Genomic DNA, 27155 nt, shown 5'->3' with positions numbered 1-27155 from the left:
TCGCCGCGTCAAGTTACAAAAGGCAAACGCAAATTGCCCAACAGGAAAGCCGATAATTCACTCTCCAACGCACACCTGTAAATGTATTTATTCTTTCATTCGTTCCATTTATAAACCGCCCTTTGTCAAAGATTAAATCAGGATTAAATAGCGTAACAGCAGTAAGTAAGAAAATATAGAGGAACTATTTCCGTACAAAGTATGTCCCAGTTAAAACTTTCGAGAGAATACACTTTCGATCTTATCTTGGGCTTAATGTACTGAAAGGATAGAATTCTAGAGTTGGAGAAGGACCCCCAAGGGTCATCCATCCCAACCCCCTGCAATGCAGGAATATGGATTCAAGTTACAAGAAAGAAGATTCCACCTCAACATTAGGAAGAACTTCCTGACAGTAAGAGCTGTTCGACAGTGGAATTTGATGCCAAGAAATGTGGTGGAGTCTCCTTCTTTGGAGGTCTTTAAGCAGAGGCTTGACAGCCATATGTCAAGAATGCTTTGATGGTGTTTCCTGCTTGGCAGGGGGTTGGACTGGATGGCCCTTGTGGTCTCTTCCAACTCTATGAGTCTATGATTTGGCCCAATGTGAGACTCGAACCCACAACCCTGAGATTAAGTTATTTAGTCAGGCCAGTTTTGTGTGCACTGGCTGGCAGCGATTCCCCAGGGTTTCAGATTTCTGTCCCCCCCCCCAAGCCCTACCCGGATACAGTATGCCAATGGGGACGTTTTGCATGCCAAGCAGGCGGCTGCGCTCCTTCGAAAGACACTAAGAGCCTAGTCCTCAGGGGTTTACACTGGGGTCAGCAAACTTTTTCAGCAGGGGGCCGGTCCACTGTCCCTCAGACCTTGTGGGGGGCGGACTATTTTGTTTGCGGGGGGGGAGAATGAACAAATTCCTATGCCCCACAAATAACCCCGAGATGCATTTTTAATAAAAGGACACATTCTACTCATGTAAAAACACACTGATTCCCAGACCGTCCGTAGGCCGGATTTAGAAGGCGATTGGGTTGGATCCGGCCCCTGGGCCTTAGTTTGCCTACCCATGGTTTACGACCACCAGAAACGTCATAAGGATTGAATCTATAAACAAGCATTTGCAATGCTGCGGGTAGTTTCCACTGTGAAGAAAGGGGAGCGAAATTCAGAGCAAGGACGTTGCTAACTGTCACAACTCACCGCCGTTTGTTCCCGCATCGCAGCCTCGGGGGGTTGTGCTGGATGACCCTCGGGGCCCCTTCCCACTCTGCAATTCCGAGGACTGTCTCAAGAAGACAGTGCCTCTTCTTGCGTAATTCCCAACTGGATTCCTCACCTGGAACACCGGCCTTGCTGCACTGACCGGCAGCAGCGGCATTATGGGGTCTCTCTCCCAGCTCTGCCCGGAGACTGACCCTGGGGCCTTCTGCACTCAAAGCAGGTGTTCTAACCCTTTCCTGGAAAATAAGATTGCCTGGCACGGAGCCAGACAACGGGGACCTCAGAGGTGCCTACACTAACTGGCAGCAGCAGGCAAGGGGATATGTGTTTGGAGGATTGAACCCGGGGAGCTGTGCCACCAACATGTGCCAAGTGGCCTGCACATTTGAATTAGCCCCCAAACCCGCTTTGCAGGGCTGTTTCTCCCTCCCCCCAACCTCCTGACCTGGGCCTGCCCTAGATTTAGAATCATAGAGTTGGAAGAGACCACAAGGGCCATCCAGTCCAACCCCCTGCCAAGCAGGAAACACCATCAAAGCATTCCTGACAGATGGCTGTCAAGCCTCTGCTTAAAGACCTCCAAAGAAGGAGACTCCACCACACTCCTTGGCAGCAAATTCCACTGCCGAACAGCTCTTACTGTCAGGAAGTTCTTCCTAATGTTGAGGTGGAATCTTCTTTCTTGTAGTTTGAATCCGTTGCTCCGTGTCCGCTTCTCTGGAGCAGCAGAAAACAACCTTTCTCCCTCCTTTATATGACATCCTTTTATATATTTGAACATGGTTATCATATCACCCCTTAACCTTCTCTTCTCCAGGCTAAACATACCCAGCTCCCTAAGCCGTTCCTCATAAGGCATCGTTTCCAGGCCTTTGACCATTTTGGTTGCCCTCTTCTGGACACGTTCCAGCTTATCAGTATCCTTCTTGAACTGTGGTGCCCAGAACTGGACACAATACTCCAGGTGAGGTCTGACCAGAGCAGAATACAGTGGTACTATTACTTCCCTTGATCTAGATGCTATACTCCTATTGATGCAGCCCAGAATTGCATTGGCTTTTTTAGCTGCTGCATCACACTGCTGACTCATGTTAAGTTTGTGGTCAACCAAAACTCCTAGATCCTTTTCACATGTACTGCTCTCAAGCCAGGTGTCTCCCATCCTGTATTTGTGCCTTTCATTTTTTTTGCCCAAGTGTAGTACTTTACATTTCTCCTTGTTAAAATTCATCTTGTTTGCTTTGGCCCAGTTGTCTAATCTGTTAAGGTCATTCTGAAGTGTGATCCTGTCCTCTGGGGTGTTAGCCACCCCTCCCAATTTGGTGTCATCTGCAAACTTGCTCAGGATGCCCTCAAGCCCATCATCCAAGTCATTGATAAAGATGTTGAACAAGACTGGGCCCAAGACAGAACCCTGTGGCACCCCACTAGTCACTACTCTCCAGGATGAGGAGGAGCCATTGATGAGCACCCTTTGGGTTCGGTCAGTAAGCCAGCTACAAATCCACTGAATGGTAGCATTGTCTAGCCCACATTTTACCAGCTTCTTTACAAGAATATCATGGGGCACCTTGTCAAAGGCCTTGCTGAAATCCCCCCCAGCGATTTGGTCCTGGGCCAATGGGCTTTGGAAAGAGACGAAAGAAGGTGTGCCCATTGTTTCTCCGCCGGAGGGCAGGGCACTGAATCTGGGGCATCGGGGCGTGCCTCTGGGCCCACGCCCAACTCCGTGGGAGACAGGGGAACTCCTGGCCTCATGGAGCTGAATCGCGCCATCAGGAAAACCCACAGAAAGGAGATCCCGGCTAAAACTTCCCGATGGCGAGAGTTGTTCAAAGGTGGAATGGACTTCATCACACGGGGCAGGGGGACTCTCTTTCACCGGAGATTTTTAGGGGGGTTCCTGCATTGCACGGGGTTGGGCTAGATGACTTCTGGAGGGCCTCATCAAACTCGATAGCTCTGTGATCCTAGTCTAATTCCTCTCTCTTTAGCATGAGATGGCAGGTGAAAGTCTTCAACAGATTAATCCGTTTTGCATGACTTTCTATGGGAAAGCGCGCCTTAGTTTTGGAACGCTTCGGTTTCGGAACGGACTTCCAGAACGGATTAAGTCCGAGAATAATAATAATAGTAGTAGTAGTAGTAGTAGTAGTAGTAGTAGTAATAATAATAATAATAATAATAATAATATATTTATACCCCGCCCATCTGGCTGGCCACTCTGGGCGGTTTCCAACAAAATATTAAAATACATTGGTCAGTTAAATATTAAAAACTTCCCTAAACAGGGCTGCCTTCAGATGTCTTCTAAAAGTCTGGTAGTTGTTTTTCTCTTTGACATCTGCTGGGAGGGCATTCCACAGGGCGGGTGCCACCACCGAGAAGGCCCTCTGCCTGCTTCCCTGTAACCTCACTTCTCATAGGGAGGGAATCGCCAGAAGGCCCTCGGAGCTGGACCTCAGTGTCCGGGCAGAACGATGGGGGTGGAGACGCTCCTTCAGGTATACTGGACCGAGGCCATTTAGGGCTTTAAAGGTCAGCACCAACACTTTGAATTGTGCTCGGAAAAGTATTGGGGGCCAATGCAAAGTGCAACGGGTCCAGCGTGAACATGTCAAACCTCTGGGGGGGCTGCAAGCAGACAGCAAGGGGGCTGGGGGGGGGTCAGGATATGAGCCCCGAAATCCCCTTTTTGGATCACCCCAGTGTCCTGCTTCTAGCAGTGGGACGGCCTGAGAAGATCCCAAGCAAGAAATGACTCTCTTACACCCTGTGGCTTTTATGCACCTCTGTCCGTCCCCCCCACAGGCAGTGTTGTGCAGTGGTTAGAGTGCTGGCCTGTTAGGACCAGGGAGTGAGACCGGGGTTCGAATCCCCAACGAAGCTTCGCTGGGCGGTCTTGAGGCTCTCACTCTCAGCTTAACTTCCCTTGCAGGGTCGTTGCGGGGATAAAGAGAGGAGGATGAAGCCACCCACCCGAGCTCCTTAGCGGGGAAATCGTAGAATCGTAGAGTTGGTAGGGATCCCGGGCGGCATCTAGTCCAACCCCCTTGCAATGCGGTAAACTCAGCTAAAACATCCAGGGCAGAATAAATAAATGAGGTAGACTGCGGCGACCTGTGGAGGCTCCATGCACCGCCAGAGAAAGGATGAGAAAGTATTTCCAGGGGAAAACATGACCAAGGGGGGTAGAAAACAACAACAGCAAGACAGAAAACATTTTGTTTGGAGCCGAGGAGGCAGGTCCTTGGCGTCAGAGCGAAGGGAGCTGGTGCCACCTGTCCCCTGGCACTGTCTTGCACTGGCTTTGCTGACCCCTCCCGGCCTCAACTGAGAACCAAGTGCAGATCGTTGCAAAGGACAACGGCGACGCTTAGTGGCTCGGAAAGGAACAGCGTCGGTCAACAGAGTTACAAAAAAACAAGCAGTAGCTGTTTTTGCTAAATTGGGCTTAGCAAATACAGCGGTCCCTTGGTTCTCTTTCCCAGTCTTGAAAGACCTACATTGGCTCCCAGTACGTTTCTGAGCACAATTCAAAGTGTTGGTGCTGACCTTTAAAGCCCTAAACATCCTCGGTCCAGTATACCTGAAGGAGCATCTCCACCTCCATCGTTCTGCCCGGACACTGAGGTCCAGCTCCGAGGGCCTTCTGGCAGTTCCCTCGTTGCGAGAAGCCAAGTTGCAGGGAACTAGGCAGAGGGCCTTCTCGGTGGTGGCGCCTGCCCTGTGCAACGCCCTCCCAACAGATGTCAAAGAGGACAACAACTACCAGACTTTTAGAAGACATCTGAAGGCAGCCCTGTTCAGGGAGGCTTTTAATGTTTAATAGATTACTGTACTGTGTTTTATTTTTCTGTTGGAAGCCGCCCAGAGTGGCTGGGGAAACCCAGCCAGATGGGCGGGGTATAAATAATAAATTATTATTATTATTATTATTATTATTATTATTATTATTACTACTACTATTATTATTATTATTCTCGGACTTAATCCGTTCTGGAAGTCCGTTCCGAAACCGAAGCGTTCCAAATCTAAGGTGCGCTTTCCCATAGAAGGTTATGCAAAACGGATTAATCCGTTCCAGACTTTCAAAAGCAACCCCTAAAACAGCCATTATGAATTTTATTATCTAATGAGACCACTGATCCATAACATGAAAGCAAGAATCAATGTGCCGTACTATAAAATAAACAAGAAAATATTCTAGATGATTAAATTTGTGATTTTTTTCCTTACCCGCACTGATGGCGGTCATTGTTTGGATGGTGGGCTTTTATCCGTTTCCGCAGCCACACAATCCATCCATCAGTAGCTGAACTGGGTTCCACACAGTCACAGAAACGAAGGAACCGAAAAAGCCTCACATGCGAAATGTTCGGAAACCAAGGCGCGGCTTCTGGTTGGCACAGGCGCCCCAGAAACAATAGCCGACAGCCGCATCGGACGTTCGGCTTCCGGAAAATGTTCACAAACCGGGAAAACAAAAGCGGTCTTCCTAAAAGCGGTTTTCTCCTCCAGAGCTGGAGAAAACAAGTTTGCTCCCTCTTCCATGGGGCAACCCTTCAGATATTGGAAGAGGGTGAGTCCACCCTCTTCCACCCCACGGTTATAAACGGCTCCGACTGTCAGCAAGCTCTTCCCGACGTTTAATAATAATTTTATAATAATCATTTATTATTTATACCCCGCCCATCTGGCTGGGTTTCCCCAGCCACTCTGGGCGGCTTACAACAGAAAAATGAAATAAAACAATTAAACATTAAAAGCCTCCCTAAACAGGGCTGCCTTCAGATGTCTTCTAAAAATCTGGTAGCTGTTTTTCTCTTTGACCTCTGGTGGGAGGGCATTCCACAGGGCGGGCGCCACCACCGAGAAGGCCCTATGCCTGGTTCCCTGCAACCTGGCTTCTCGCAGGGAGGGAACCGCCAGAAGGCCCTTGGCATTGGACCTCAGTGTCCGGGCAGAACGATGGGGGTGGAGACGCTCCTTCAGGTATACTGGACCGAGGCCATTTAGGGCTTTAAAGGTCAGCACCAACACTTTGAACTGTGCTTGGAAACGTACTGGGAGCCAGTGTAGATCGGTGTTATGTGGTCTCGGCGGCCGCTCCCAATCCCCAGTCTAGCTGCCGCATTCTGGATTAGTTGTAGTGCAGTTTTTATTGCACGATTTTGACTTTGAAGACGGGGAAGAGTTATTTTAGGGTTATTCCTCAAGAGCTTCGCTGCCGTCAGATGAAGACAAGGCCGCAAGCAGCAAAAGAAAAAGGATAGGCTGCATTTACAGAAGCTGAGCATCCGGATGCAGGGAAGAAATAGTTCTGTTTAGGGAAGTTTTTAATGTTTTATCGCCCGATGATGATGATGATGCTGGGAGCCACCCAGAGTGTGTGGGGGAAACCCAGCCAGATGGGCAGGGTGTAAATAATAAATTGCAGTGGTACCTTGGTTCCCAAACGCCGAAAACCTGGAAGTAAGTGTTCCGGTTTTTGAACTTTTTCCATACGTCCGACGCGGCTGTTAGATACTGTTTCTGGGGTGCCTGCACCAATCAGAAGCCGTGCCTTGGTTTCCGAACATTTTGGAAGTCAAACAGACTTCTGCAACAGATTAAGTTTGGCGCTTTTGTTTTTGCTCTTTATTTTGCGTTTTTGTTTTTGAGGTTTTCTCGGTTCATTTGTTTTTGTGACTGTGTGGAACCCAGTTCAGCTATTGATTGATTGATTGATTGATTGATTGACTGCGGAAATGGATCAAAGCCCCCCCATCCAAACAATGACTATCATCAGTGCAGGTAAGAAATAATAATAATTTTAATTTTTATCATCTCCAATACTGCCTTATTTATTGTACAGTACGGTACACTGATGATTGCATTCATTTTATGGATCAATGGTCTCATTAGATAGTTAAATGGCTGTTTTAGGGGTTGTTTATAAAGTCTGGAATGGATTAATCCGTTTTGCATGACTTTCTATGGGAAAGCGCGCCTCGGTTTTGAAACGGACTTCCAGAACAGATTAAGTTTGAGGACCAAGGTACCTTTGTATTATGATTATGATTATTATGATTATTATGATTATTATGATTATTATGATTATTATGATTATTATGATTATTATGATTATTATGATTATTATTATTATTATTATGTAACTGCTCTGTTCTGCCTTGGTCCAACCCCAGCTGGGCTGAATCTAGGCATATATTAAAAAACACAGTGAAAATGATTTTTTTTAAGCAACATTTAAAAATATATGTTGTATTTTAATTAGCTTGCCATCGCCATCTAGTGTCACATTTGTATAAAACACACTTAAAATGTTATGGGCCTTAGAAAGCACTGCAAATAACAAGGCCAGTGGAAATGATGATATTTCAGCTGAACTATTTAAAATTTTAAAAGATGTTGCTGTTAAGGTGCTACACCCAATATGCCAGCAAGTTTGGAAAACTCAGCAATGGCCAGAGGATTGGAGAAGATCAGTCTACATCCCAATTCCAAAGAAGGGCAGTGCCAAAGAATGCTCCAACTACCGCACAATTGCGCTCATTTCACACGCTAGCAAGGTTATGCTTAAAATTCTACAAGGCAGGCTTAGGCAGTATGTGGACCGAGAACTCCCAGAAGTGCAAGCGGGATTTCGAAGGGGCAGAGGAACCAGAGACCAGATAGCAAACATGCGCTGGATTATGGAGAAAGCTAGAGAGTTCCAGAAAAACATCTACTTCTGCTTCATTGACTATGCAAAAGCCTTTGACTGTGTCGACCACAGCAAACTATGGCAAGTTCTTAAAGAAATGGGAGTGCCTGATCACCTCATCTGTCTCCTGAGAAATCTCTATGTGGGACAAGAAGCTACAGTCAGAACTGGATATGGAACAACTGAGTGGTTCAAAATTGGGAAAGGAGTACGACAAGGTTGTATATTGTCTCCCTGCTTATTTAACTTATATGCAGAATTCATCATGCGAGAGGCTGGACTAGATGAATCCCAAGCCGGAATTAAGATTGCCGGAAGAAATATCAACAACCTCAGATATGCAGATGACACAACCTTGATGGCAGAAAGCGAGGAGGAATTAAAGAACCTTTGAATGAGGGTGAAGGAGGAGAGCGCAAAATATGGTCTGAAGCTCAACATCAAAAAAACCAAGATCATGGCCACTGGTCCCATCACCTCCTGGCAAATAGAAGGGGAAGAAATGGAGGCAGTGAGAGATTTTACTTTCTTGGGCTCCTTGATCACTGCAGATGGTGACAGCAGTCACGAAATTAAAAGACGCCTGCTTCTTGGGAGAAAAGCAATGACAAACCTAGACAGCATCTTAAAAAGCAGAGACATCACCTTGCCTACAAAGGTCCGTATAGTTAAAGCTATGGTTTTCCCAGTAGTGATGTATGGAAGTGAGAGCTGGACCATAAAGAAGGCTGATCGCCGAAGAATTGATGCTTTTGAATTATGGTGCTGGAGGAGACTCTTGAGAGTCCCATGGACTGCAAGAAGATCAAACCTATCCATTCTGAAGGAAATCAGCCCTGAGTGCTCCCTGGAAGGACAGATCGTGAAGCTGAGGCTCCAATACTTTGGCCACCTCATGAGAAGAGAAGACTCCCTGGAAAAGACCCTGATGTTGGGAAAGATTGAGGGCACTAGGAGAAGGGGACGACAGAGGACGAGACGGTTGGACAGTGTTCTCATAGCTACGAACATGAGTTTGACCAAACTGCGGGAGGCAGTGGAAGACAGGAGTGCCTGGCGTGCTCTGGTCCATGGGGTCACCAAGAGTTGGACACGACTAAACAACAACAACAAGCTGCGTCCCTGGTATTTTGTTCCCAGGGTGTGGACAAGGTGGAAGGTTGGCAGAGTAGGGAGACCAGGATGATCAGGCATCTGGAGACCAAGCCAGATGAGGAACAGTTGAAGGAGCTGGGGATGTTTAGCTTGGGAAAGAGGAGCCTGAGAGGAAATAGGAGAGCCATCTTCCCATATCTCACATGGAAGAGGGAACAAGCTTGATTTCTGCTGCTCCGGAGGGTAGGACTCGAACCCAGGGCCGGATTTAGGTTTGATGCGGCCCTCAGCTCCTGAAGGTAATGGGGCCCTTCCTATGTCCAGCTGTCCTTTGCCAGCAACAATTTGTCGCTGTTTTTTGTGTTGAACATATGCTATATGGTCATTGACGGACCTCATAGGTATCTCAAGCCATTTGCACATCACAAAAGATGTACTGTGTTTTATCAAAATCGTGGTTGAACTGAAATACACTTAAGAAGTATATTAAGAGTGAATCATGAAGCTCTCACTTAAAATGATTTTTGATTCATGACAAACTGAATAATGCAAACACATGGGCATTTGGCAATAGCAAAAGTTCCTTTAGAAACACCATTTACAAAGACACCATCTAGTCTCTAGAAACTTGCTATAACATGAAATAATAAGAGGTGTAAATATATGATGCAAACTACTGCTAATGATAAATAGCAGAATGGAGGCACCCTATATATAGAAAGGAGCAAAGCAATGATATTTTAGGGAGCAGGCTAGCAGGCGGGGCCCACGACTTACATCAAAGGAGCCTACACAACACAAAACACTGTTGCTGTGTGTAGATTTTATTTCATTTGTTTTTCATCTTATATTTTGGAATGCAAAACATCCAGATTTTTCCCCTTTGAATTTTTTTGGGGTCTCCCAAGAGAGTGGGGCCCTAAGCTAGAGCTTGTTTAGCTTAGACGTAAATCCTTTACAATTTCTTGTAAATTACAAGAAAGAAGATTCCACCTAAACATTAGAAAGAACTTCCTGACAGTAAGAGCTGTTCGGCAGTGTAATTTGCTGCCAAGGAGTGTGGTGTAGTCTCCTTCTTTGGAGGTCTTTAAGCAGAGGCTTGACAGGCATATGTCAAGAATGCTTTGATGGTGTTTCCTGCTTGGCAGGGGGTTGGACTGGATGGCCCTTGGGGTCTCTTCCAACTCTACAATTCTATGATTCTATGAAATCCGGCACTGGCATAGATAGATAGATAGATAGATAGATAGATAGATAGATAGATGATAGATAGATAGATAACATCCAGCTTTTTCCCCCTTTAATTTTTTTTAAGCTAGAGCTAGTTTAACTTATACGTAAATCTGGCACTGCTCGAACCCGTGGCTTCAAGTTACAAGAAAGGAGGTTTCGAGGTCCCTCCCAATTCTATGATTCTACGGTATGTCTCTCCCTGTGCTTGGTTAGCTGCTGCTGGTCGGGGTGGGCAATTGCACCAGGAAGCGTCGCCAAGCCGTTATCAACCGAGTCGTGCAGGATCCAAGCAGCAGCGAGGAGCTTCAGCATTTACCAAGCCGGCTCTGCGTTCGAGTGTCGCTGAGCAAACATCGTCTCTGAGATCCCCTGGAGGATTTCTGGGAGGGAAAGAGACGTCGCTGCCTGGAAATGGGCCTGGCAGCTTTGAAAAGGGCAAATTCCACCCTCGCGAGATCCCTTAGCAAAGGAACTGGAAATAAAACTGCCAATATATATTGCATATTTCACTTCCTTTTAGCAATGTTTACTTTTGAAATCTTTACGGCGTTTGTTCCCTTCTCCTCATCAAATGCACATCCTGCGGCCGACCTCCTTTGCAATGTTTCATTTGGAATGTTTTAGTTTCCTGTTAATTTTGTTGCTTTGAATGTGCATTTTATACGCTCGGGATTGTGTTATTTGTTGTTTTAGTGTGTTGTGAACCGCTGTGAATTGTTATGACAAGGGGATGATTAGATTGTAATTGAAAACGAATAATAACAATAACAACAACAATAATAAAATAACTCCCCCCCCAAAAGACAAGGAGACGGAGATCTGTCGAGTTGCGAGTGTGGGAGCCCCTCTCAAATTATATACGGAGCAATGGATTCAAACTTCAAGAAAGAAGATTCCACCTCAACATTAGGAAGAACTTCCTGACAGTAAGAGCTGTTCGGCAGTGGAATTTGCTACCAAGGCGTGTGGTGGAGTCTCCTTCTTTGGAGGTCTTTAAGCAGAGGCTTGACAGGCATATGTCAAGAATGCTTTGATGGTGTTTCCTGCTTGGCAGGGGGTTGGACTGGATGGCCTTTGTGGTCTCTTCCAACTCTATGATTCTATGATTCTATGTGCCCGACCCCTTGCCAAATTCCCCACAAAGAGGCCGGGCACCCATACATTTCTGCGCCAGGGCTGTGCACCCTGCGTGGCACCTGCAAATTTCTGCACCAGGGACAGGCACCCCCGTGGCACCCACAAATTTCTGCACACCCTGCGTGGCACCTGCAAATTTATCCGCCAGGGCCATGCAGCCCGTGATGGCGGTTGCCAAGCCAGCTCTCCTGCCCTCCCTCTTATTACCTGGGATCAGGTGCTGCTTCCTTCTCAGGTAAGTCTGGAAGGCTGTGTAGTCGCTGTAGATGGTGTTCATCCCAATGCTCTTGCCTTCCAGCCAGTGGGCAGTGGCCAGACCTCGGGCACAGACGGCCAGCGCTCTCACCTGTTTGGTTGGTTTGTTGACATTTTTCATTAATTTCCCAAAAGTAACAGAAATGAAAAGAAAAAAACAACAATACAAAATCATCACAGAACGAAAAACACACACATCATACAACAATTTTAAAACCTTTTTTTTTTTTTTTTGCTTGACTTCCCCGGGTTCCATCGTTTTATGCCTGTTCCTGCAGGTCCATAAAACCTCCTTCATCTTCGTACAAGCGACTTTTGAAAGTTACACGGATGTAGAAATTGATATGCAAAGCTTAAGAAATACGCATTAAACATTTGCCCTTTTAAAACAAAACAAAGCAAAACACAACTCAAAGTCCTCTTTCTTTCTTTCTTTCTTTCTTTCTTTCTTTCTTTCTTTCTTTCTTTCTTTCTTTCTTTCTTGGGGTTCAAATTATCTCCCTTGTCCTGCATAGTTCGATAATTTATTTTGCCAGTCTTCTTTATCTTCTTTTGCTCTCTAGATCCATCAAATCCTGTACATCTCAATAGCATAACTTCAGGGTTTTTCAAAAATACAAATCATTTTCAACATTCTCTCACCTTGACCGCCTTGGCGACGTCCACCACAACCTGCCCGGAGAGGACCTCTCCTCCCCGGTAGACGGTGCCACCGCCGGCCTGCCTGTCCAGTTCCACCGCAAAGCCCCTCACCCGGGCAAAGGGGTGCATGGCAAAAGAACAACGTGGGTGCCCCTCTTGCCAAGGAGAAACGTAAGCACGGTGCCTTGCTGGAAGCTGGCAGGAAGCCTCGGAGAGGGTCAAATTTGGGGGCAGCTGCTGCTGCTGCTTCGGGGCAAAGTGGGCTCCTTTTGGGGTGTCCGGTTGCTCGGCGCCAACGCCTGCACCCCCGGACAGCGACAGGGCTGAACTGACAGCGACAGGCAAGGAGGGGGAGAGGCCTTTGCCAAGACCCCTCCCTCTGCCCCCTCCCTTTCCAAAGCCCTCCTCCTCCTTCAAGGGAGCGGCTTCAAACTACAGCAGCCAGAGCCCTGCTAATGTGTTAACCTCTGTGCATTGCTTCTGTATATACACTTTTGAATTCTGGTGCTAGAGGAGACTCTTGAGAGTCCCGTGGACTGCAAGAAGATCAAACCTCTCCATTCTGAAGGAAGTCAGCCCTGAGTGCTCACTGGAAGGACAGATCCTGAAGCTGAGGCTCCAAGACTTTGGCCACCTCATGAGAAGAGAAGACTCCCTGGGAAAGACTCTGATGTTGGGAAAGATGGAGGGCACTAGGAGAAGGGGACGAGATGGTTGGACAGTGTTCTCGAAGCTACGAACATGAGTTTGACCAAACTGCGGGAGGCAGTGCAAGACAGGAGTGCCTGGCGTGCTATGGTCCATGGGGTCACGAAGAGTCGGACACGACTAAATAGTACCACTGTATTCTGCTCTGGTCAGACCTCACCTGGAGTACTGTGTCCAGTTCTGGGCACCACAGTTCAAGAAGGATACTGACAAACTGGAACGTGTCCAGAAGAGGGCAACCAAATTGGTCAAAGGCCTGGAAATGATGCCTTATGAGGAACGGCTTAGGGAGCTGGGTATGTTTAGCCTAGAGAAGAGAAGGTTAAGGGGTGATAGGATAGCCATGTTCAAATATATGAAAGGATGTCATATGGAGGAGGGAGAAAGATTGTTTTCTGCTGCTCCAGAGAAGCGGACACGGAGCAATGGATTCAAACTTCAAGAAAGAAGATTCCACCTCAACATTAGGAAGAACTTCCTGACAGTAAGAGCTGTTTAGCAGTGGAATTTGCTACCAAGGAGTGTGGTGGAGTCTCCTTCTTTGGAGGTCTTTAAGCGGAGGCTTGACAGGCATATGTCAGGAATGCTTTGATGGTGTTTCCTGCTTGGCAGGGGGTTGGACTGGATGGCCCTTGTGGTCTCTTCCAACTCTATGATTCTATTATTCTAAACGACTCAACAACAACAACAATATGCAACAAAGTCCTTCCAAATATCTTCCTTAAATTCGTTGTCGCCCCTTCCTCTTGTAATGACATTACGAATGGGCAATAAGTAATTTTAATGGTGTGCTGTTGTTTTTCAAATTTACAGCAGCCAGAGAGGCACCTCCTGAATGCCAGCTGCTGGGAAGCGCAGGGCAGGAGGAGGGCCTCGAGTGCGAATCCTGCCCGCTGGGTTTCCCTTTGGCGCAGTCGTGGCTGTGCTGAATCGAAGCAAAGGTATGCTGCACGTCACCTTGGTTAAGCGCGGGTTGTTGGAAATCAATGTGTTTTAATTTAGGAACGCAGAAATAAATCAAATCATCGAACCCTCCGTTCTAGCACATCTACTGTATATTCCTGCCTATAAGACTACTTTTTAATGCAGGAAAATCTTCTCAAAAGACAGGGGTTGTCTTATACGCCAGGTAGTATTTCTTATACGGCGTGTATATCCCAAACTCTATATTTTAACTGGAAAAGTTGGGGGCCGTCTTATACGCCCCGTCGTCTTATACGCCGGAATATACGGGCAAATGATATCAATTGGTATTTGAACTATTGGCATTAGTAATTGTATTATAAATTGGTTTCGTTATAATGAGGCTGTTATTGGATTGTCATGGAGAACTAATAAAAAATTATTATGGAGAAAAAAGGAAATTAATGCGCTTTTAAAATAAAATAAAAAGCTTGTTTCTTCCACTTGAATCCGCACGGCTGAATTTCCTCTTACATCCCTCCTGCAAAACGCTCTTGTCAAGTTCTCCGTTTTTTTAAGGGAAATTCCCTTATGCTGAATAGGCTACCTTGCGAGAAAAGGGAAAACTTGACAGCTGTGATCCGCAGTCGGTAGAGCATGAGACTCTTAATTTCGGGGTTCTGGGTTTAAGTCCCGCATTGGGGGAAAAAGCTTCCTGCATTGCAAGGGGTTGGGCTGGATGACCACTCGGGGTCCCTTCAACTTTACGAACTCTGCTCTGGGCCCCTCACCTTAACACCAGGTCAGCTGCTGTGACGTTGATAGCGGGAGAGAAGAGGAGGTTTAGAGGAGGAAGAGACTTCGGAAACTTTTCAGAAAGTTTGGCAGCGCCCTTATCTCCCAGCTGCCGGAGCGGCTGGCGCGGCGAAAATAAGCCCTGGTACGTGCGGAAGGAAGCGGCAGGGGGGCACACAGACAGAGGGAACATCTGTTTTTCACATTCCTTTCCTGTGCTGCTCGCCCTTGCCACGAGGCTGGATTCTGCAGAGGCGGGTTTTTGAGCAGGAGGAGAATTTGTGGCCCCGGGGTTTGGGTGCGAAGTAGGGGGGAAAGCGAAGGCGAGGAAGGACAAGGGGGTGCTCCCCTCCCTGCTGCCGGGGAACAGAAGCCAGGGGTCGGTTTTCAGCCGTGGGGATGCGGCGGAGAGTTTCGAGGGCTCGGGAATAAAAGGAGTTTCCTAGAAGTACATGGGAACAGCGTCTCGGAGTCTTACACACTTCCCTGGAGTGTGTACTGGGCCTCATTTATGCCAAACACCTAAATCGATTAAAAGGACTTCTTTGGTCGCAACCTTGGTGAACCACCGTGTGATGCTGCAGCAAAATAGGCTAACACTATTCTATGAAATGACCGTAACAGATTGGAGTACTGGGCGCAAGCTAACAAAACGAGTTTCCAAGGGGACAAAGGTCAGGTTCCTCACTTAGGCAGGAAGAACCAGATGCGCAAATACAGTGGAACCTCGGTTTATGAATTTTCTGATTACGAACGCTGTGGACCCATCTGGAACGGATTAATCCACTTTCCATTACTTTCAATGGGAAAGTTCGCTTCAGTTTATAGAATCATAGAATCATAGAGTTGGAAGAGACCACAAGGGCCATCCAGTCCAACCCCCTGCCAAGCAGGAAACACCATCAAAGCATTCTTGACATATGCCTGTCAAGCCTCTGCTTAAAGACCTCCAGAGAAGGAGACTCCACCACACTCCTTGGCAGCAAATTCCACTGCCGAACAGCTCTTACTGTCAGGAAGTTCTTCCTAATGTTGAGGTGGAATCTTCTTTCTTGAAGTTTGAATCCATTGCTCCGTGTCCGCTTTTCTGGAGCAGCAGAAAACAACCTTTCACCCTCCTCTATATGACATCCTTTCATATATTTGAACATGGCTATCATATCACCCCTTAACCTTCTCTTCTCCAGCTCCCTAAGCCGTTCCTCATAAGGCATCGTTTCCAGGCCTTTGACCATTTTGGTTGCCCTCTTCTGGACACGTTCCAGCTAGTCAGTATCCTTCTTGAACTGTGGTGCCCAGAACTGGACACAGTACTCCAGGTGAGTACTGTGAACGCTTCAGTTTATGAACAGACTTCCGGAACCAATTGTGTTCATAAACCGAGGTACCACTGTATAGGATGGGGGACACCTGGCTCACTAGCATTACATGTGAGAAGGATCTAGGGGTCTTCGTGGACCACAAGCTGAACATGAGCTAACTGTGCAACAGCAAAAAAAGCCAATGCTATTCTAGGCGGCATCCACAGAAGTCTAGTGTCCAGATCAGGGGAAGTCATTTGTTGTTGTTGTTGTTTAGTCGTTTAGTCGCGTCCGACTCTTCGTGACCCCATGGACCAGAGCACGCCAGGCACTCCTGTCTTCCACTGCCTCCCGCAGTTTGGTCAAACTCATGTTCGGAGCTTCGAGAACACTTTCCAGCCATCTCGTCCTCTGTCGTCCCCTTCTCCTAGTGCCCTCCATCTTTCCCAACATCAGGGTCTTTTCCAGGGAGTCTTCTCTTCTCATGAGGTGGCCAAAGTCTTGGAGCCTCAGCTTCACAATCTGTCCTTCCAGGGAGCACTCAGGGCTGATTTCCTTCAGAATGGATAGGTTTGATCTTCTTGCAGTCCATGGGACTCTCAAGAGTCTCCGCCAGCACCATAATTCAAAAGCATCAATTCTTCGGCGATCAGCCTTCTTTATGGTCCACCTCTCACTTCCATACATCACTACTGGGAAAACCATAGCTTTAATTATACGTACCTTTGTCGGCAAGGCGATGTCTCTGTTTTTTAAGATGCTCTCTATTCTGCCTTGGACAGACCACACCTGGAATACTGTGTCCAGGGCAGCACTCGAACCCGTGGCTTCAAGCAACAAGGAAGGAGATTCCAATTCAACCTCAGGACGAACTTTCTGACAGTCGCAGCCGTCCGGCCGTGGGATGGTAGGCAGTGGACTCTCCTTCCTGGGAAGTTTTCAAGCAGAGGTTGGATGGTTGTCTGCCATGGATGCTTTAGCGGGGGGTCAGACTCGATGAGCCCTGGGGGTCCCTCGCAACTCTATAGTTCTATGATTCTGAGCAGGGGCTACGATTCTTCCACTGAAAAATGAAGCAGGATCCTAGTCCTCATTTTTCTCGTTACCTTCAAAGTCCTTGCGAGCATCCTCTTGCAGATTCCTCCTGTGGCAAACATAAATTTCCTTCCCTTTTCTCTCGCTCTTGCCAAGCGATGTGAGCAGTGCCAGATTTACATATAAGCTCAACAAGCTCTAGCTCAGGGCCCCACTCTCTTGGGGGGGCCCCCCAAAAAAAATTTAAAGGGAAAAAACAACTGGATGTCCATTTCCGAAATATAAGATAGAAAACAAACAAAATAAAAGCTACACCCAGCAACCGTGTTTTGTGTTGTGTCGGCTCCTAGGGTGTAAGTCATGGCCCCCCGCCTGCTATCCTGCTCCCTCAAATATCCCTGGTTTGCTCCTTTCTATATATAGGGTGCCCACATTCTACATGGACTAGTTGCAAGGCAACATGGGCAAATGGATTAAGATCTCTATTAGGTCCATCAACAACCATATAGCATATATTCCACACGATAAACAGCGACCTCCTGGAACGTGTCCAGAGGAGGGCAACCAAAATGGTCAAAGGCCTGGAAACGATGCCTTATTGGGAACGGCTTAGGGAGCTGGGTATGTTTAGCCTGGAGAAGAGAAGGTTAAGGGGTGATGTGATAGCCATGTTCAAATATATAAAAGGATGCCATATAGAGGAGGGAGAAATATTGTTTTCTGCTGCTCCAGAGAAGCGGACACGGAGCAATGGATTCAAACTACAAGAAAGAAGATTCCACCTGAACATTAGGAAGAACTTCCTGACAGTAAGAGCTGTTCGGCAGTGGAATTTGCTGCCAAGGAGTGTGGTGGAGTCTCCTTCTTTGGAGGTCTTTAAGCAGAGGCTTGACAGCCATATGCCAAGAATGCTTTGATGGTGTTTCCTGCTTGGCAGGGGGTGGAACTGGATGGCCCTTGTGGTCTCTTCCAACTCTATGATTCTATGATTCTATGACCATTTGTTGTTGACAAAGGACAGCAGGACATAGAAAGGGCCCCATGACCTTCAGGAGCTGAGGGCCGCATCAAACCTCAATCTGGCCCTGGATGTGAGCACTCGAAATATCCCACCCACCTTGCCTAACAGTAGAGCCAGCTCTGAATGGCAGCTGCTCTGAGGCCGAAACCCAAAGGAATGAAGGGCGGTGGCCAAAAGGCTCAATAAAGATATGGGGTTTATTCGGTCAGGCAGACGTTTGCATGGGTGATTGTCTTCCGGAGGGAATAGTTTGGCAAGGTCCCCAGGGGGAGGCTGCTTCTCTGGTTGTCCCCCAACACCAGGCTGACGGGCCCCTCGTATTTGTTGGTGTAGGCGTCTTTCTGCTCTGTGCTGAACCAGCGGCAGTCCTTCCAGGGGTGGACCAGGTGGGAATACTTAATCTGGGAAGGAGAGAGAGAGAGAGAGAGAGAGAGAGAGAGAGAGAGAGAGAGAGAGAGAGAGAGAGAGGGCACAGAAACTTAAAGCTGGAATGGAGAGCTTGCTGGTTTGGGCCAACGGCCCGCCTAGGGTGCTAGTCCTCATGGTTTGAGTCGGCACCCGTATGTCTCAAGAGAGAATGCAGCGCGCCTTCGGGGGTGAAGCCAAGCCCCCAAGACACTCCCCCCCCCTCAGCCTCGTCGATGGGGTCCAAAGGAAAGAGAAGATTCCTGCATGGCAGGGGGTTGGGCTAGATGACCAGCGGGGTCCCAACTCGATCATTTCTTGATTCTATGAGAGCAAGACGCTTGGCTGCAGGAGTCGCCGGAAGGAGCCGCCCAACTGCCTTAGGGACTCCAGTCTGGATTCCTGTAGGGTTTCCTCCTGAGCCTTTTCTTCTCCCGAAATATCCCACAAGGCGGCAGAGGTCTAGGGCCAGAGGTTCCCTTCTCCCTGATGGGGGCTCCTTTCCCAGGCGGACGAGCCCCACCTGCCCCCCACTTCCCTCTCCGGCACGGGCAGGAGCCGCCTTCTTGCCCGTCGGACCCTCTCTTGGCCTTGTCTTCGCCTGCAGGGGAAGCCCCTGACTCACCAGGGGTTCGAGACCCCTCGGCTCCCCTCGCCCGGTTCAGCTGGCCAGTCGAAGCCATTCCTGGGATTGGGGCCACTGCCAGCAGCTTCGAGCTGAGTGCAGAATGAGGAGTCCGAAGGGGAACAAATGACCCCAGAAGGAGCCGGTACTGGATTAAATGACCCCCCCCCTCCAACAGAGGTACTGGATTAAAATACAGCGGGACCTTGGTTCTCAAACACCTTGGTTCCCAAACTCCGAAAACCCGGAAGTGAGTGTTCCGGTTTTTGAACGTTTTTTGGAAGCCGAACATCCACTGCGGGTGTCGGCTCTTGTTTCCGGGGGGCCCTGTGCCAATCGGAAGCCGCGCCTTGCTTTCCGAACATTTCGGAAATCAAACAGACTTCTGGAATGGATTAAGTTTGGCGCTTTTGTTTTTGCTCTTTATTTTGCGTTTTTGTTTCTGAAGGTTTTTCGGTTCGCTTGTTTTTGTGACTGTGTATTGATTGTGGAAATCATGGGCGTAGGCAAGGGGGGCAGGAGGGGGCAGTTGCCCCCCCCCTAGAAGCAGGGCCGCTGGTGGCCAGCCTGCCCCGCTGCCCGCCGCCACCCGGTGTCGTCTCCCTTCTCCCTGGCTGGCTGTGGGGCAGGTGGAGGGAAAGCCCCAGAGCTGCGCAAAGCGTTTGGATGGCTTTCCCTCCGCCCGCCCCACAGCCAGCCAGGGAGAAGGGAGACATCCCTTCTAGCCGGCTGGCTATGGGGCGGGTGGAGGGAAAGCCACTTTCCCTCCACCCGCCCCGGCGATCGCGGAGGGGGAGGAGGGGGTCGGAGCAGCCCATTTTCGGGCTGATCCTGGTGCCCCCTTGCCCCTGAATGACCATGGCTTTCCTTGCCCCACTGTGGCCCCGCCCCGTGGCCCCGCCCCTTGCCCCCCTAATTTTGATCCTGGCTATGCCCCTGGCGGAAATGGATAAAAGCCCCCCATCCAAACATTGACTATCATCAGTGCAGGTAAGAATTATTATCTTTTTAATTTTTATCATCTACAGTACTGCCTTGTTTATTTTATAGTACAGTACATTGATGATTGCTTTCGTTTTATGGATCAATGGTCTCGTTAGATAGTAAAATTCACGTCCAGCGGCTGTTTTAGGGGTTGTTTTTATATGTTTGGAACAGATTAATCCGTTTTGCATGGCTTTCTATGGGAAAGCGGGCCTCGGTTTTGGAACGCTTTGGTTTCGGAACGGAATTTCCGGAACGGATTAAGTTTGAGAACCAAGGGGCCACTTGCAGGGGCATCGGAAACTGCCTTAAGGACTTAAGAAGAATGGCTGCAGGATGAGGCCGGAAGGTCTAGCCCAGAGTGCTGCTCTCCCAGTGGACAACCAGATGACCATTATGGGAAACTGGGATTCGGAAGCTGCCTCCGACCGGCCCTTTGACCCCGGCCGGCCTGGCCTCTGCCGGACGCTAAGATCCTGCCTGACCTTCTGTAGCTCCTCCTCCGAGACCTGGTACTTCGCCTGCTGGTGAGGAACCAGCATGTCCTGGGTGCTAGTGGTGAGGCCTACGGGGGCTGCGAGAGAGGGAGAAAAATGGAGATAATACAGGGGTCAGCAAATAATAAGACTAACTAACTTTATTCGCATTAGCCAAAGGCCATAGCAACAATAAATATTTGTTGTTGTTTTTTCTCAATTTTTAATATTATTTTTATAAACATCTAATAAAAACAAAACACTACATCCACTATACACAATACACCTAAACATTAGGAAGAACTTCCTGACAGTAAGAGCTGTTCGGCAGTGGAATTTGCTGCCAAGGAGTGGGGTGGAGTCTCCTTCTCTGGAGGTCTTTAAGCAGAGGCTTGACAGGCATATGTCAAGAATGCTTTGATGGTGTTTCCTGCTTGCCAGGGGGTTGGACTGGATGGCCCTTGTGGTCTCTTCCAACTCTAGGATTCTATGATTCTATGAAATACAAAACAGAACATGCAAACAAACAAACAAAAGAATACAATACCAAATAACAAAAACAAATAAGCAATAACAACAAAAAATTCAAAATTTCATAAACTTAACCTCTTATCTAATCATTTTAGTGTGACATCCTCACACCCTCCATACTGCGATTCACTGCAAATGCTCTTTAGCAATTTCTACTTCATAATCCTTTTATCATGTTTTATATCTGTACTTATTCTTAATTCTAAACCATTAGCTATCATTTTTTCATTTTTTCCTTTATCTTAAAACCGATTCCTAGGCTACAGCATTATATATATTTAAAAATCCATTTCTTACTAATTAATTAATTAATGCTATACTTCTTCAGATAAACTTTAAAACTCTTCCAATCTTCTTCCACCGATTTTTCTCCCTGGTCGCAACGCCTCCCGGTCAGTTCAGCTAATTCCATATATTCCAGCATTTGCAACAATAAATATTTGGACGCAACGCTTGATTTATGCTTTCTCTGTCCATTTTTAAAAGGCAAGAAAGATAACAAACAACTTGATAAAAAAAACCACCTCTCCTGATCGCTGAGGCTTCTCTCTGCCTTTCCGAATGAGACACCCATCTTCCCTCCCAGCCCACCCCCAAAACCCCATTATTACCAGGATAGTTGAAAGGGATGTTGCTCCGCATGATCTTCCACTTGTTCACATCCAATTTGCGGGTCTCGGGGGGCTCGCGATAGTCGTCGTGTTGCGTGGTGCAGAAGTAGGAATAGCGGTTGTCCCCCAAGGTCAAGTCTTTCCGGGGTTTGGGGACAGCCTGGGATGCTGGCCCCTCCCGGTTTGGCTGGGCAGAGAAGACACGAGAGTTGTGGGTTCAAGTCCCGCGCCGGGCAAAAAAGATCCCCGCATCGCAGGGGGTCGGGGGAGCGACTCCAGGGACCCCCCAGGGAATTTTGCTACCTCTCTGTAGTAATAGCGGTGGATGGTGGTATTGGCGTTTTGCCTGTTCCTCTCGGGGTCCCGATCTCCTCGGAGAATGGAGGACTCGTTCTTTCTCTCACTGATGATGTGCAATGGTCCTAAGGATGTCCCAAGGGAAGAAACGATCAGGCGTGGGGTTTTTGTTTTCCCTTCTCCCACCCCGATCCTCTTTCCTTTCGTGCCACATTTAGGGAAGCTTTTAAAATTGCATTTTAATCTTTGGCTGGAAGCCGCCCAGAGTGGCTGGGGAAACCCAGCCAGATGGGCAGGGTATAAATATATTATTATTATTATTATTATTATTATTATTATTATTATTATTATTATCTTGGCTTTCCAATAGCCAGGGCCTGTATTATTGGTAAGCTGCTCTGGGAAAGACTATTGCCTCCACCCCCCCCCCCAAAAAAAACCCACTTTTGATTGCAGGATCGCTTCCCGGAGTTTTACAGGAGGCGAGAAATAAATGGAAGACTGAGCCGAACTGGGCTCCGTACTCTGGACAAACCTCACCCAATGACATCCTACTCAAGAGTAGACCCTGCTGCACCTGATTTAAGTTGTGTGCATCTCATTTCAGGGGTCTGAGTGCGAGCAGAAAAAAACCATCCTGTTTTTGTGGGGAGTGCGGCTAAGCGGTCCCTGAGCATGCACAGAGTTCCCCCCTCTTTCACTTATGTTAAAAAACAAACAGCCAGAAGAAACAGCTTGGGGGTGCGGAGGGAATGGCGATGGGGGTATCTGGGCTTGAACCCCGTGCTCCTGACCTGGGTCCCTCCAGGGATACGCTTCAGACATGACAGTGGTAAAATCCTGCCTCCCATCTCCTGGCTGGATATTCGTCTGGCGGACCTGGGCGGCTGCCCTCTCTGGGTCATAGCTGTTGGCGAGAGATTGGCAGAGAATGTCGGATCAGCACATGGTTTTCCTGAATTTTGTTGCTTTCTAAATACAGTAATAACAATTAAAATAATAGCAAATGAGTAAAATTGATGGCAATTGCAGCTAGACAGGTTATAGCGAGTAACTGGAAAAAGGCAGAAGAGCTAGAGGTGAACAAATGGAGGGGGAGATGGAATAATATTACAATTTTAGAATGCCTAACTGTGAAGATGCGTAAAATGAAAGGGTTTAAGGTCAATGAGAAAGAGGATTGGTTTGAAAAGCTATTGAATTGTTTGGGTAGGTTTGAACAATTTGGGGTAATTAAAAGGTTAAAAGTTAAATAAACCTTGTGGAATGTGGGGCTTAATAGATATAGAATTGTACATATGGTGGATCTGAATATGTTTTTTTATTGTTGATGTATATTGAATGTATCGGCTGCCGGGGGGGGGGGGGTTCACTGTTTGTGTTTGGTTGTTGGTGATTTAAAAAAAAATGTAAAAAAAATGTTTTTTAAAAAATTATTATTAGTTTGTCGCTTTATCTTGCCCAGGGTAGCGCAATGCAACTTAAAACCAGACAAACAGACCAAACAAAACAAAACAAAACCCCGCAACCTTGGCATTTGAAGACATAAGAAGAAGAGCCTATTATTTTCTAATTGCTCACAACAGCCCGGCGAGGGAGGCCAGGGCCGAGGCGCTGGCTCAGACTTACCCAGCGGACTTCATCGCTTGGCAGAGTCTTCTCCCGCAAGCCAACCACTAGGCAATGCTGCTTTTGGGGGCCTCATCCACTCTGCAGAAGCAAAGTGGGGTCTACACCACCATCGGCTTAACTGCTGCAACGTCCCCCTAGAGGATTCTGGGAGTTGTAGTCCGCCCGCCCCCCAAGCATTCCTACCCTGTCAGAACTACAGCTCCCAGAGTTCCCTGGGGCAAGGAAAGGAATGCTTAAGAAAGAGCTACAGGTTTCCCTGTTCAAACATTCCCAAGCTGGATGCCAGGAGGGAGTCTGAATGCACCCCAATATGGGTGCTGGATCAAGCAAATGGCCCATCTAAGTTTCTAGTCCCCTGATTATTTGGGTAACCCTTTTCCTTTTTAAAATATCTTTATTAAATGTTCTGTTTTGCAATTCAAAATGCTCATTTAAACATCCTTTTTTTGTCTTTAAATCCTTTCTTGATTGAAAACTTTATAACAGAAATGTACAAAAGATGTTATAGGCAAAATGAGAAATAAAAAATAGGCAGTTATTCATTCTATAACTAATATTTGCTTTGTACATCCATTTGTGATTAAATTTGACAAGACCTCTGATCTCCCCTTGCGTTCCCAAATTAAATTCCTCAAATACGCGCTTAAACTTTACTTTCTCCATGTTATTTAATGTACTATAAATTTTGTTTTATAAAATTATCCTATTTTCACATCCTATTTACATACAGTGGTACCTCGGTTTATGAACACAATTGGTTCTGGAAGTCTGTTCATAAACTGAAGCGTTCATAAACTGGAGCGAACTTTCCCATTGAAAGTAATGGAAAGTGAATTAATCCGTTCAAGATGGGTCCGCGGCGTTCGTAAACTGAAAATTTGTAGACCGAGGTGTTCGTAAATCGAGGTTCCACTGTACTCATTTTTTACATCCTTAAGATATCAATGAATTCTCTTTCCATGGTTCGTTTTGCATATCACAAATCCCCGCCTATTTTACAAAAACTAAACAATTCAGTATTCCATCATTGCATCCATCAAAACTTATTGACCCTGTTGAATTTATCTTAATGCTGCCAGCGTTTTCAAATATACACAATTCCCTCCAAATATTCAATAAACATTTTCCGATCTCCTCTAAACGTACATTCTTCTGGTTCTCTTATTCTATATGTTAAGTTTACTTTCTTGGGTTCCTTGATCACTGCAGATGGTGACAGCAGTCACGAAATTAAAAGACGCCTGCTTCTTGGGAGAAAAGCAATGACAAACCTAGACAGCATCTTAAAAAGCAGAGACATCACCTTGCCGACAAAGGTCCGTATAGTTAAAGCTGGTTTTCCCAGTAGTGATGTATGGAAGTGAGAGCTGGACCATAAAGAAGGCTGATCGTCGAAGAATTGATGCTTTTGAATTATGGTGCTGGAGGAGACTCTTGAGAGTCCCATGGACTGCAAGAAGATCAAACCTCTCCATTCTGAAGGAAATCAGCCCTGAGTGCTCCCTGGAAGGACAGATCGTGAAGCTGAGGCTCCAATACTTTGGCCACCTCATGAGAAGAGAAGAATCCTTGGAAAAGACCCTGATGTTGGGAAAGATTGAGGGCACAAGGAGAAGGGGACGACAGAGGACAAGATGGTTGGACAGTGTTCTCGAAGCTACGAACATGAGTTTGACCAAACTGCGGGAGGCAGTGGAAGACAGGAGTGCCTGGCGTGCTCTGGTCCATGGGGTCACGAAGAGTCGGACACGACTAAACGACTAAAACCAGAAGCTAGAGCTAGTTTAGCTCATATGTAAATCTGCAGTGGTGGTCCTCAGTCCTTACCGCTGGCAGTCAGATTCCTTGGGGGTGTACGCCCGTTTTTGCTCGGTCAGCATCTGATGGCACCGGGGGTCTCCAAATACGACCGACACCAGATTCTGCAACGGAGAGCGTGCAAAGTGCCTTCAGGGTGTGTTTTCATAGCATCATAGAAGGGGCCACAATAATAATAATAATAATAATAATAATAATAATAATAATAATAATATTTATTTATACCCTACCCACCCGTCTGGGTTTCCCCAGCCGCTCTGTGCAGCTTCCAACACATTTAAAAAACACAGCGAAACATCAAACGTTTATCTGGTTCGATACAAAAACGCCATGCTCACTTTAAAATAAGCAACTTATATCCAACAAGGAATTTCTCAAGGATTACTGTAATAATAAGACATCATGACTGGGTAATTAAAAGAGAATCTAATATTGATGAAAATGAGCAAAAGAAAACGAAAATAAATAGTGTGTTAGATTTTCTTTACTTTGGCTAACCCTTTTGTTTGTTACTTCTTTTTAAGCGCAGTAAAAAAAAACCTAATATCAAACAAAGCAATATTCATTAATCCATTAAACAGCGAACCTAAATATCAGCAAGTGATAATTAAACAGTTTACAGCTACAGCAAAGAATTACTAAACTACAATCGGTGAAGACAAAAAGGCACAGAAAAGGCCACGAAACCACGTAAAAAAGGATCAAACTGAGGAACAAGGAGGCACAACCTATAAAACCATTTTTTTAAAATGTCACTGAAGGGACACCTGAGGGTCATCCATTCCAACCCCCTGGATTGCAGAAATCTTTTGCCCAGTGCGGGACTCAAACCCGTGACCCTGAGAGGACTGAGTCTCCCGTAGACTGAGCTACCCCAGGTTTTGAACCGCCTACTTCTCTCTCTCCTTGTTTAGATTATATGTAAATCCAGCACTGGCATAGGTAGGTAGGTAGGTAGGTAGGTAGGTAGGTAGGTAGGTAGGTAGGTAGGATAATATTTTGGAAATTTACATCCAGTTTTTTCTTTTTCTTTTCTTTTTCAAGGTCACCCAGCAAGCTTTACGATCGCCACTGAGTGGGAATTCGAACCCTGGCCTCCCAGCACCCTAACCACTACCCCATGCTGCCCAGGGAGCTGGTTTTTTGGGGTCCTGGACATGCCCCCTTTACCTCGTCAAAGTGCTTTTCGGCGGGGGGCCCCCATTTCCCCGTGTAGTAAGTCTGGTACGTGGTGCCGAAGTCAGGGCAGCCGCCCCCTCTCAGGGGAGACTTTCCTCCTGCCAAGGAAGAAGGAGGAGGTTTTCTTCATACGTGGAAGCGAGGGTGTTTGGGGGAAACGATAGATTTTAAAAGACGTTTAAAGTCATTATACCAAATAAATATAAATAAAAATAAAAAACCCTTTCCTTGCAGTTCCTAAGCAGAGCTTCCAGGGACAGAAGCAGTCTACCTTGGGTGGCTTTCGGAAGCCAGAATTTTTTAAAAATGGCTTTAAAATAGACCACTGATCTCAGTTACAGGCTGTTTAGGATTTAATGTACTGTAAGGTGAAATCCCAAAATGCCGTTTGAAGAACCTGTGTTTTGTATTTATCATATTTTCCTTCCTACACCCCATTTTGCCCCCACAACAACCCTGCGAGGTAGGGCGGGCTAAGAGATGGCGGCAAACGGCAAGCTTTATGGGCCGAGTGGGGATTCGAACCTGGGCCTCTAACTGTGACGCTGCACTGGCTCTCCAGA

At 47.0% G+C, this 27155-nt stretch overlaps 2 protein-coding genes across 2 annotated transcripts; both read right to left on the bottom strand.

Annotated features, from left to right (window-relative positions):
• Positions 1-11228: 11228 nt before the first annotated feature.
• Positions 11229-12595, bottom strand: LOC148685536 (uncharacterized). Its single transcript, XM_088671284.1, has 2 exons — positions 12272-12595; positions 11229-11720 (listed from the first exon to the last, which is right to left on the bottom strand). Exons 1-2 carry the CDS (start codon positions 12398-12400, stop codon positions 11346-11348), a joined length of 504 nt encoding a protein of 167 aa, XP_088527410.1. The 5' UTR covers positions 12401-12595; the 3' UTR covers positions 11229-11345.
• A 5622-nt stretch (positions 12596-18217) lies between these two features.
• Positions 18218-25475, bottom strand: SAXO5 (stabilizer of axonemal microtubules 5). The gene is made up of 6 exons (XM_035117158.3): positions 25423-25475; positions 22758-22870; positions 21970-22088; positions 21667-21853; positions 20534-20622; positions 18218-18435 (listed from the first exon to the last, which is right to left on the bottom strand). The coding sequence occupies exons 1-6, from the start codon at positions 25473-25475 to the stop codon at positions 18232-18234; spliced, it is 765 nt and encodes a 254-aa protein (XP_034973049.3). The 3' UTR covers positions 18218-18231.
• Positions 25476-27155: the final 1680 nt, after the last annotated feature.

This window comes from Zootoca vivipara, chromosome 6, assembly GCF_965207765.1.
Source record: "Zootoca vivipara chromosome 6, rZooViv2.hap1.1, whole genome shotgun sequence".
Classification (NCBI taxonomy): domain Eukaryota; kingdom Metazoa; phylum Chordata; class Lepidosauria; order Squamata; family Lacertidae; genus Zootoca; species Zootoca vivipara.
This window is presented reverse-complemented; position numbering and strand designations above follow the sequence as displayed.